This window comes from Geotrypetes seraphini, chromosome 2 (genome assembly GCF_902459505.1).
Source record: "Geotrypetes seraphini chromosome 2, aGeoSer1.1, whole genome shotgun sequence".
In the NCBI taxonomy this organism is placed as follows: Eukaryota; Metazoa; Chordata; class Amphibia; order Gymnophiona; family Dermophiidae; genus Geotrypetes; species Geotrypetes seraphini.
In genome coordinates, this window is record NC_047085.1 from 233,382,070 (window position 1) to 233,394,679 (window position 12,610).

A 12,610-nucleotide genomic window follows, 5' to 3' on the forward strand; every position below is an offset into this window, starting at 1 on the left:
ACCAAATTAAGGTTCCAGGTCAGAAAAGGTGTAAAGGAGGCCTAAGGCACAGAGCGCCCTGCAGAAAACAAGAAACATCTGGATGAGCTGCCAAGGAGCCCTTCAAAGGAGGGCCCATACATGAAAGACCAGCAATTTGCATCCAAAGCGAAACTACTGCGAGGCCTTTCTTCAGGTCATCCTGCAAAAACTCCAGAACCAGAGGAATGGAAGGGAGAAACAGGTCCCTCTGTGCGCACCAGGCCTGGAAGCACTTCCAAGTTTTCGCATAGGCTGCCACTGTGGATTTCTTTTTGCTGTGTAGCAACATGGCAATCACAGCCGAGGAATAGCCTTGGCTAGTTAAGGTCGCCCATTCAAGAACCATGCCATAAGACCAAAGCAGTCTGGATCCTGCATTGCAATCAGACCCTGTGTGAGAAGGCGAGAATGACAAGGGAGCCAAAGCCCCCGATACGAACCAAGTCGGCATTCCATGGCTGCCTCGACTAATAAGGTGCCACCAGACTCGCCGGACCCTCATGGACTGTTATCCATCGCAACAGATGCCCTATTATGGGTCATGAAGGGAAGACATAGAAAATACCTTCCCATGGCCACAGCTGAACTAGAGTGTCCAGCCCTTCGCTGCCTGCCTTGCGACAATGACTGAAGAATTGATCAGCTTTCTTGTTGCCCTCAGTTGCCATGAGGTCAAACTTGGGACAGCCCCACTGCTCCACTATGCAATCGAACACACTTTGAGAGTGACCACTCTTCGGGGTCCAGCGTCTGACAACTGAGAAACTCTGCTTGAACATTGTACACTCCTGCTATGTGTACCGCCGACAGCGTCACAAGGTGTCTCTCCACACACCAGAAAAGCAACTAAGCCTCTAAGCTCAGAGAGGGACTCCTCATGTCCCCCTGTCAATTGACTTAAGCCACCACCTAGGCATTGTCCGAGAATACCTGGACTGCTCGATGATGGAGACGACCCCTGAAGTGGTGAAGAGCCAGTCAGATCGCCCGAAGTTCCAGGCAATTGATTGACCACTTGCAATGTGACAAACCCAATTCCATGTCAGGTTTTGTCCCAAAGATAGGGAGGAAATTCACTAAACCCTGATACAGGAGAGCTGATCAATTTGAAACTCAGACTGCAGAATTAGCTGACTACCACTTAGAAAGAGAGATTGCATCAGATGAGGAATGGCAGGAGAAGGACAGGCAGGAAAGCTTTACCCAGTTTACCCAAACATTGCCAGGAGATTGCTACCTTTCCACCAGCCTGTCCCTTTAAGAGAAAGTCAGGAAAGAAAGCTGAAAGCAGGCAAACAGACCAAGCTAGTGTGTAGAGAACTTGTTGTCCTGTGGAAGGTCCTAAATATGGATGAGAATGCCAGAAGGGACAAAAACTAGAATGCCCAGACTCCCTCAAAGGGTGGAACCTACTCCCACACAATGTCTTGGGCCTACGATCCTATATACTGGCCATAAGGTCATCCAGGCCCTGGCCGAACAGGAGCTGTCCCTTAAATGGCAACCGATTCAGGGTCGCTAAAGAAGAGGAATCCTCAAACCACTGCCGAATCCAGCGCATTCTTTGAGCCAAAACAGAATAAGTGCCAAGCTTGTCAAAAATTTTCAAGATATCATACAAGGCATCAGCCATATAATCCACTCCAGAAATTAGAAAATTCAAATCATGAAGCACCAGTGTCAGGATCATGGTGCAATTTGGAATGGCACACCCAAGCTTCGAAGGAGGCCGAAGCTGCCTTGACACCTGATACCTATGAAACATGCATGTCGGTATTGGTATTTTCCTGCCCCTGGCAATAGCTAAAGTCTTAACTAGGGCTTTAAAGATAAGTCTCATTTAAACTTCATATATAAGCTGTTTAACTTGTATTTGAATTTCTGAACTAAATAAGCATTAATTATTAAGATTGTATACTAGTGCATGAGCTGATGAAGAAGCGTAGCAGCGTTTAGCTCCATGAGTTTGGTATTTTGTATACCTGGAGTGCCGCTTCTGATGGCTCTTAAACACTAAGAATTTCAAGTTATCAAGAGTATTTGAATTGCAATATTTTGTTTATGAAAAAATTGTTACAAAATCTTTTTGGTTTGTATACTTAAGTGAAAAATTTTTGATATTGCAAACTTTTAAAATTTATTCAGCTGGTTTACTGGATTAACTTTGGGCATAAGAACTTATGCTATCCAAAGGTCAGTGTAAATGCTCACACCCATCTATCATCAGTTAGGTGTGGAAATACAAATGTTCTATAACTGCGTGCTTAAGTCCTGGGAACATCCCTGGCTGAACCCTGTTTGAAGTTTTGTATGAGATACATTAGGCATGCAGATCTATACGTAACTACTAATGACTGCCAATTAGTGCTTAACACCAATAATTGATTGTTATCATTTATTTAGTCAATTAGTTTATGTGCAGATCTGTGATCTATGTCCAAAATTACATGCTCAACTTTGGGTGACCTATACAGAACCTTGGGTCAGAATCTCTATCACTGTCTAATGTTGGGAGGGCTAATCCTGATGGCCAAGAGAAGAGAAATAGCTAACCTCTGCCATTGCACGTCCACAAGCAGAAAATCTCCACCCACCTTGACTGAGTTGAGGTAAATCAGAACATCTTCAAACTGTCTGAGCAAGAAGAAACAGGAGGCCATGCATTGTCGCCCGGGAATAGTATCTGCAGCAGGGAACAAAGAAGTCACTCACCATAATGGTCTTTATTTTTGTAGTCAACAAAAATGTGGGGTGAAATAACTATTGCCAAAGTTCATAAATAATTCATTAATCATTACTGAAAAGAGTGGTAAGGCTGAGCTTTCATTCAAAATATAAAAATCATTTGTGGTGAGACCTCAGAAATTCATTCCCCAACTCACTATAGGGCAGCCTAAGCTGATCCATTCGGGGGATTAATTTTTCAGTCACCAGTCAATCACCACCACCAACCTTAATGCAAAATCTTATCGTGCTAAAACAATAAATATTATAAATATCATAAATTTTGGACTTGCCATAAATTTTTGGACTGCTATTTTTATTTTTGTGGAGAGCATTTGGAAAATTACCATTCATCGCTCTCCTTTGTTCTTATTTGTTCTCCTTTGTTCTCCTTTGTTCTTATCCTCAAAACAAGAACGTACAGAGTTAAGACAAACAACACGAAATCTAACACATGGTCAAATCCATGCGGAGTCCCGCAGGGGTCACCACTATCGCCCATTCTATTCAATCTCTTCATCTCCTCCCTCGGCACCACTTTAGACAACCTAAATGTAACATCATTCAGCTACGCAGATGACATAACTATTCTCCTCCCCTTTGAAATCCAAGACCACACCTCAACAGGACACCTGGAAATAATTCTGGATGAAGTAGAAAAATGGATGACAAACCACAAACTGAAACTAAACTCGGACAAAACCAAATTCCTAATGCTTGAAACGGACAAAAACCCATCCATAACAGACCTAGAAATTAAAGCAACCAAATACCCAATCCAGACCTCACTCAGAATCTTGGGAGTGCAGATAGACAGATGCTGCACTATGCAGACCCAAATCAACAAAACTACCCAAAAAGCATTCTTCACAATGCGCAACTTAAGAAAAATAAGGAAATTCTTTGATAAAGAACACTACAGGATAATAGTACAATCCCTGGTACTAGGTCTCGTGGACTACTGCAATATCCTTTATCTACCATGCCCCACAAACATGATCAAAAAACTTCAAACTGTTCAGAACACAGCCCTTAGACTAATTTACTCACTCGGAAAATTTGACCACATCACCAATGCCTACCTAGACTCACACTGGCTACCGATTCGAGCCAGAATTCAATTCAAACTATACTGTCTACTCTTCAAAGTAATTAACGGTACTGCACCCACCTACCTAAATGACCGCCTAAACCGTAACCTTCCAACCAGAACAAGAAGAAAACTGACATCATTCACATACCCACCACTCAAGGGTACTCACCGCAAAAAGCTTTATGATAGCCTCCTGGCAACACATGCTGCAAAACTCGAACCTTCCATCACCAGATTGTTAACCACAACATCAGACCTCAAGACATTCCGTAAAGAAATCAAAACACTGCTGTTCAAAAAGCATATACAATCTACCTAACCTCCCTCACCCCATCCCCCAAGAAACCAAAACACTGCCGTCCAAAACATCTTCCGATGTTATTAAGTCTTTACTATCATTCTGTTATTAAGTCTCTATCCTCAAACTGTATTCTCTATTGTCATGTACCATCCTGGAAATGTCCAGTTCTCTTCTTATGTAATCCGCTTTGAACCGCAAGGTACAAGCGGAATAAAAATCACTAATGTAATGTAATGTAATGTAATTTGGAGCTGTTCCCCACTATTTCCCTCGTACAAGGGGAGTTGAAGCTTTCCTTAAGTGGACTGTCCTTGTTGCCCTGAAATGTATTTTGTTGAAATGGCTTGAGGATGATGCTCCGGATTACTCCCTTTGGCGCTGTTGGATGATTACTCTCCTGATATGGGAAAGGAGGGATGTGACGGACCTTTCTTCTTTCTCAGGCCGTGTCTTTCAGCGCACTTGGGAACCATTTTGGACAACCATGACTCCTCTGGCTCACAGCCGTTTGCTTAACTGTTGAATCTTTGTTTTCTGTCCCATCATGAAGCACTTAGTATGCCTGTTTCTTTTTGTGTTTTTTCATTGGTATTGTTGTATCTGGAAGGAGGACCCGGGGTGGGGGTGTTTTGGGAGGGTTTGTTTGGGGGGGGAGAGGTTGTTCGGGGGGCAGAAATCTGTGGGGTCTGGGTTCTGTAATCTTTATTTTTTTTTTTTTTGGCATTACCGTATTTTCGCGGATATAACGCGCGCGTTATACGTGATTTTACGTACCGCGCATACCCCTCGCGCGTTATATGCCTGAGCGCGGTATACAAAAGTTTTTAAACATAGTTCCCACCCCGCCCGACGCCCGATTCACCCCCCCAGCAGGACCGCTCGCACCCCCACCCCGAACGACCGCTCGCACGCGCTCCCACCCGCACCCGCATCCACGATCGGAGCAAGAGGGAGCCCAAGCCCTCTTGCCCGGCCGACTCCCCGACGTCCGATACATCCCCCCCCCCCGGCAGGACCACTCGCACCCTCACCCCGAAGGACCGCCGACTCCCCAACAATATCGGGCCAGGAGGGAGCCCAAACCCTCCTGGCCACGGCGACCCCCTAACCCCACCCCGCACTACATTACGGGCAGGAGGGATCCCAGGCCCTCCTGCCCTCGACGCAAACCCCCTCCCCCCAACGACCGCCCCCCCCCCCAAGAACCTCCGCCCGCCCCCCAGCCGACCCGCGACCCCCCTGGCCGACCCCCACGACACCCCCACCCACCTTCCCCGTACTTTGTGTAGTTGGGCCAGAAGGGAGCCCAAACCCTCCTGGCCACGGCGACCCCCTAACCCCCCCCCGCACTACATTACGGGCAGGAGGGATCCCAGGCCCTCCTGCCCTCGACGCAAACCCCCCTCCCTCCAACGACCGCCCCCCCCCCCAAGACCCTCCGACCGACCCGCGACCCCCCTGGCCGACCCCCCCACCCCCCTTCCCCGTACCTTTGGAAGTTGGCCGGACAGACGGGAGCCAAACCCGCCTGTCCGGCAGGCAGCCAACGAAGGAATGAGGCCGGATTGGCCCATCCGTCCTAAAGCTCCGCCTACTGGTGGGGCCTAAGGCGCGTGGGCCAATCAGAATAGGCCCTGGAGCCTTAGGTCCCACCTGGGGGCGCGGCCTGAGGCACATGGGCCAAACCCGACCATGTGTCTCAGGCCGCGCCCCCAGGTGGGACCTAAGGCTCCAGGGCCTATTCTGATTGGCCCACGCGCCTTAGGCCCCACCAGTAGGCGGAGCTTTAGGACGGATGGGCCAATCCGGCCTCATTCCTTCGTTGGCTGCCTGCCGGACAGGCGGGTTTGGCTCCCGTCTGTCCGGCCAACTTCCAAAGGTACGGGGAAGGGGGGTGGGGGGGTCGGCCAGGGGGGTCGCGGGTCGGTCGGAGGTTCTTGGGGGGGGGGCGGTCGTTGGAGGGAGGGGGGTTTGCGTCGAGGGCAGGAGGGCCTGGGATCCCTCCTGCCCGTAATGTAGTGCGGGGTGGGGTTAGGGGGTCGCCGTGGCCAGGAGGGTTTGGGCTCCCTTTTGGCCCAACTACACAAAGTACGGGGAAGGCGGGTGGGGGGGTCGTGGGGGTCGGCCAGGGGGGTCGCGGGTCGGCTGGGGGACGGGCGGAGGTTCTTGGGGGGGGGCGGTCGTTGGGGGGAGGGGGTTTGCGTCGAGGGCAGGAGGGCCTGGGATCCCTCCTGCCCGTAATGTAGTGCGGGGTGGGGTTAGGGGGTCGCCGTGGCCAGGAGGATTTGGGCTCCCTCCTGGCCCAATATTGTCGGGGAGTCGGCGGTCCTTCGGGGTGGGGGTGCGAGTGGTCCTGCCGAGGGGGGAGAAGAATCGGACGTCGAGGGGGGGCATCAGGCTTTCAGGATGGGGACAGGACTTCAAGGGGGGACAGGCAGATCTTCAAGGGGGACAGGCAGACCTTCAAGGGGGGACAGGACTTCAAGGGGGACAGGCACGGAGAGGCGGGGCAGTGCACCGAAAGTCAGGGCGGGTGAACGGTGAGTCGGGGCAACCAGAGGAGAGTCGGGGCAGTGCACCGAAAGTCAGGGTGAGTCGGGGCAACCAGATGAGAGTCGGGGAGGGCGAAAGGAGAGTCGGGGTGGCCAGAGGAGAGTCGGGGAGAGCGAAAGGAGAGTCGGGGTGGCCAGAGGAGAGTCGGGCAGCATGCGCGTTATATGCCTGAGCGCGGTATAGAAAAGTTTTTGTACATATCATCGTGATTTCTGCGCGCTATACCCCTGTGCGCGTTTTACAATGGTGCGCGTTATATCCGCGAAAATACGGTAATTGTTTTTTATTTTTTTTAATTTTTTTTTTAATTTTCAAATTTTACAGAAAGTGTACAACATAACAAAATACAATTGATGAATACACAATATCACTTTTATATCTAATATATCAAATTCTAAATATATTTTTCCCCCTCTCCCTCCCCCTACCCTTCTATTATTTTTTATTTATCATTTTTTATTAATTTTCAATTTTACCTAAAGTGTACAAAATATTAAAATACAATTGATGAATACACAATATCACTTTTATATCTATTACATCTTATTCTAAATATATTTTTTATCCCCTCTCCCTCCCCCCACCCTTCTATTACTTTTCATTCATACACTACATATTGTATAATATATTATAACATATTATGTATAAATTATTTTTATTACCCCCCCTCTATGTGTGTCACAAAAAAGATATTTAAAAGAAGAAAAGAAGAAGAAAAATCCTACTATTTATTCATTGCAGTATTTTGTCAATGGCCCCCATATTTTTATAAATTTAGTATATGTCCCTCTTTGTATTGCTATTGTTCTTTCCATTTTAAATATATGACATATTGTATTCCACCAGAATGTATAATTTAGGTTATTATAATTCTTCCAATTATTGGTTATATGCTGAATGGCAACCCCTGTCATAATTAATAAAAGATTGTTATTTTCTGGTGAAATTTGACTTTTTTTTTCTCATCATCATTCCAAATAATACTGTATCATATGATATTGCAATATGATTTTCCATCAATTTATTAATTTGTGGCCAAATTGAATTCCAAAAAATTTTAATGTGGGGACAATGATATAATAAATGATCTAATGTCCCTGGTTCCAGATTACAGTGCCAGCATTTATTGGACTTAGAACTATCTAATTTTTGCAAACGTGTAGGGGTCCAAAAAGCTCTATGTAATAAAAAGAACCAAGTTTGTCTCATAGATGCTGACACTGTACATCCCATTCTCCAAGACCAAATTAGTGGCCATTGAGATGCATTAATTTGATGCTTAATCTCAATGCTCCAAATATCTCTTAGACCATTTTTTGGTTTTTTATTCAAATATCCAGATATTAATTTATACCACAATGCGGCTTGATGTCCTAGGAAGTCTGCTTGAAAACATAAGAACTTTAAACTATATTGATTATTTAATGTTTTCCATTCAGGGAACCCAACCTGAATGGCCTGCTTCAATTGCAACCATTTAAAACTTTGTGTTTTATTAAGACCAAATCTATGTTGCAATTGTGAAAAATCCAGCAGTTTACCTTCTGAAATAACATCATCTAGAGATCTAATGCCTGCAATAATCCAGTTCTTCCAAAGGATTTGAGCTCCGCCAATTTTGATCTTGGAGTTTATCCATATAGATTGATTAGTTGATTTGTTTATTGGGATAGGTGTTAATTTATCAATAAACCTTAACGTTTTCCAAGTATCCATTAATATTTTATTTTCTCTGTATCTTCTAGGTATGTTAATACTTGGCAGATGAACTAAATTTAGGGGAAACATAAGGCGCCATTCTAAATATAACCAATCCGGTGCATTATCCATAAGTTCTGGGAGGATCCAATACATACCCTGACGTAGAATATAGGCTTGATGGTACCTATAGAAATTTGGAAAATTTACCCCTCCCTCCTTAATTGATTTTTGTAAAGTTACTAAAGCTATTCTAGGTGTTTTACCAAGCCAAAGAAATTTTGTTAAAATGCTATTAAGCTTTTTATAAAAGGACCCCTGAAAGTAAATAGATATCATACTCATTTGGTAGCAAACTACAGGTAACATCATCATTTTAATAGTTTGAACTCTTCCCCACCAGGAAATATGTAATGGGTTCCATTGCTCACATAACTCCGTAACTTTTTTTAATACATATTTTTCATTCTCTTTTACAGTATCTTCAATTGTATTTTTAACTTGAATGCCAAGATATTTAAATCCTTCTTCTTTCCATATGAATGGAAAAGTATCAAATAATCCTTTTACACAATGAATATTTAAAGGTATAATTTCAGATTTGTTCCAATTAATTTTATAACCTGAAAATTTGCCAAACTTATCAATTAATTCCAATAAAGAAGATAAGGTAGACTCTGGATTTCTCAAATAAAGTAAAATATCGTCAGCATAAGCCGAAATTTTATATTCCATATCTGAATATGGAATACCTTGTATCTCTCTCGTTTGCTGTATTGCTAACAATAAGGGTTCTAATACAACATCAAATAACAAAGGAGATAAAGGACAACCCTGCCTAACTCCCCTCTGCAATTGAAAACCATCAGATATCTTATTATTAATATTTAATCTTGCAATCGGGAAGCTATACAATGTTTTTACCATTTGTATAAATCCAGAACCTATACCAAACCATTCTAAAGCCTGATATATAAAATTCCATTCTACCCTATCAAACGCTTTTTCTGCATCCAATGAAACTGTAAAAGTCGGTTCATCCATTTTTTTTGATAAATTTAACATATGAAACAGTAATCTAGAGTTATTAGAGGAATGTCTTTTAGCAACGAAACCCGTTTGATGCATATCTATAATATGTGGGAGAGCTTTGGCTAATCTCAAAGCCAAAATTTTCGCCAAAAGTTTATTATCCACATTTATCAAAGATATAGGCCTGTAGTTTGAAACCAAGGTAGGATCTTTGTTTGGCTTAGGCAAAACAACTATTATTGATTCAGCCATAGTACCTTTAATATTGCCTTTTATAAGTTGTGTCTGATATAAATTTAGTAAATATGGGGAAAGGATATTTTGAAATGTTTTATAAAATTCTACTGTATAACCATCACCACCTGGAGCGGATCCAACTCTAAGAGATCTCAATGCTGTTTCTAATTCTTTTAAAGATATAGGTTCATCTAAACTTCGTTTCATATGATCAGGGATCTTAGGTCCATTAATAGAGTCTAAAAAATTTTTTCCATCTTTTTGTCTCTCCAAATAAGGCTCAGAAGAATACAGGTCCTTATAAAATTTTAGAAATTGTTTTAATATTATATTTGTTTGATTTGTTATTATACCATTATCATCTTTTATTCCATTTATATTAGTTCTTCTTTTTTTTTGCTTTAAGATAATTTGCCAATAATTTCCCCGCCTTATTAGAATTTCCATAATACACTGTTTGCTTGGAAAACAAATCTCTTCTTATCATTTTTGAAGTTAATTCATTATATTTACCTTTTGCTTTCAAAAGAGCTTGTAATATTTCATGTTCCCATTTACTTATCAATTTAGCTTCTAATATTTTTATTTCTTTTTCTAATTCTATATATTGTAATTTAATCTGTTTCCTAACAAAAGCTGAATATGATATAATATTACCCCTCATAGTTGCTTTAAATGCATCCCATACATTCTCAATAGATGTATCCTCCACTAAATTTATTTGAAAGAAATCGTTAATTTGTGTTTTAAAATTTTCCAAAAATTTGTCATCAACAAGCAATGCATTATCAAATCTCCAAAGAGGTCTACCATTCTCCAATTGATCTAATTGTAATTCTATCCATACTCCCGCATGATCCGAAATAATAATAGGATCTATGGAAGCTTTAATCACCTGTTGCACTTTATTTGTTGAAACAAAAATATAATCTATTCTTGAAAATGATTTATGAACCTGTGAACAAAATGAAAATTCCTGATCATTAAAATGAAGAATACGCCATATATCCTTCAAATCACATGATTGAGCCAAATTATCTAAACCTAAAGATTTTATACTTTTACCTGGTTTTTTATCCAATAATGGATCCATTACAGCATTAAAATCTCCAGCTACCACTAAATTAGAAGCAGCCAGTGGTAATAACATATTCTGTAACTTTTTAAAAAATTCTGATTGATTTGAATTAGGGGCATATATATTAAACCTTTATCTTTTTCTTTCTGCTGTCAGCTAGTACAATGTTAGTTCACCATGGATTTCAAGCTTCTTTTTAATTTTTATTCATTTAGCTCTTCAGAAATCTCTGCCCTCATCCCCACATCACTTCAGCACTGAGATAAAACGGCACTCTTAATTTTTTTTAGCTCCTCATCTCTCAGTACCTTATTTTAAGTTTCATTCACTCTGTGAGTTTCTTGCTCATTTATATCTCGTCGCTCCAACTGTCAGTATTTTGTCAATAAAAACCGGCAAAAGAGAAACAAACCTTTTATGTTGGCTTTCTTCCTTCAGGTTTTATTTTATCTTTCCAGCTTATTTCTCCCCAGTTGTTTCTGATGTCTTTCAGCTCAACCGGCTTTTTATCCTCAAGGCTATTATTTTACTACCGGCGGGGGAGGGCTACTTCAAACTGTCATGTTTTTATCTTTGACAGGCATTAGCCCTCAACCGAAACCTGAAGAATAATTTTTTGCTTTTCTGTCGCTAGCAAATTCAATGTTCAAAAGTCTTCTTATTACAAATGCTCTTTCCGTATTTTACTTTCAATATTACTCTTTATATTAGAAAAAGAAACTGGCGAAAGAGTAACTGTTCTCTTTAACTCTCCGCCCTCAGGGCTCCGTCTCAGCACTACTACCAACCGCCACAACTTCAGAATTAACCGACACCAACCTCCCAACAAAATCAGTCTTCTTTTTACTTTTTCTTTTGTCGTTGGCCAGTTCAAATAGTAAGCAGCCCGCACTAGTCCAGAGAAAAGCCGGAAAAAAAAAAAAAAAAAAATCAACAGTCTTACTTGTCTCCTTCTTCTCAGGTCTTTTCTCAGTGCCGGTGGAGAGAGTATTATCAAATTTTATCTGTTGGTAAATATTTATAAGTTTTATTAATCCGTATTAAATTTTCTGTCAAAAATCAACTCGAAGGGGAGGAATTTTTAATCATTTATTGCCTAGCTGAGAGGAGCGTCGCGATCACACGTCCATTCTGTAATCTAAAAATGTTGAGCTTGTCTGTATTTCGTTTTGTTGCCCTGTTTGGTGTTTTTGCTAAGCTCAATAAAATATATTTGAACATAAATATCATAAATATTCTGTAAACATTATAAGTGTGGAACTTAGCTTTAAACAGCAATGAAACTTCACAATCGTGATCTCAATGGGGCCCGTTTCGCTTGTGGCTTCATCAGGAGATCAAGAAAAATGACTATAACTGAACATGTTCCAACCACATTTGACATCCAGTGACCAATTGGCAGAAAGCTTGATATGACCCGTGTCACTATGCAATCATCCTTACTAGGACTTATGCTTCATAAAGACCACGGGAACTTCTGCCCTGTAATGGTGTCAACCTGAAAAAACGCAGTAGCAAAACTAAAGTGCATAAGTGGCATGCCAAAATCTGAAAAGTTCTGAAAACTGAATTATGCCTGGTCTCAAGGATTTTGGATAAAGGAACTTATACCTGTATTAAAAGGCATATTTTAACACATGTTGATTTGACTCAGTCAGAGCAGAATCTTAATTTTTAAAGGTTCTCTGAATGTTATAAGGAAAGAGAGAGGATCATGTGTGTTGATGATGTAAAGCATTATATAGAAGGCAACAACAAACAAAGAATCCAACAAAACTGCAGTGAAATATCAAGTCGAAAGACAAAGGCAAAAATTGCAGTGATGATGTACAAGATGCCAAGTTTTTCATGAACAATCATAAAAAATATAAGC

At 41.8% G+C, this 12,610-nt stretch overlaps 1 protein-coding gene across 1 annotated transcript in view; it reads right to left on the bottom strand.

The window, feature by feature from the left end:
* TTC26 (tetratricopeptide repeat domain 26) overlaps nucleotides 1-12,610 on the bottom strand; it is a 155,477-nt gene that overhangs the window by 53,092 nt on the left and 89,775 nt on the right. Inside the window, exon 13 of the mRNA XM_033933397.1 lies at nucleotides 2,616-2,704. Coding sequence (XP_033789288.1) covers nucleotides 2,616-2,704 — 89 coding nt within the window. The remainder of the gene's footprint in view (nucleotides 1-2,615; nucleotides 2,705-12,610) is intronic.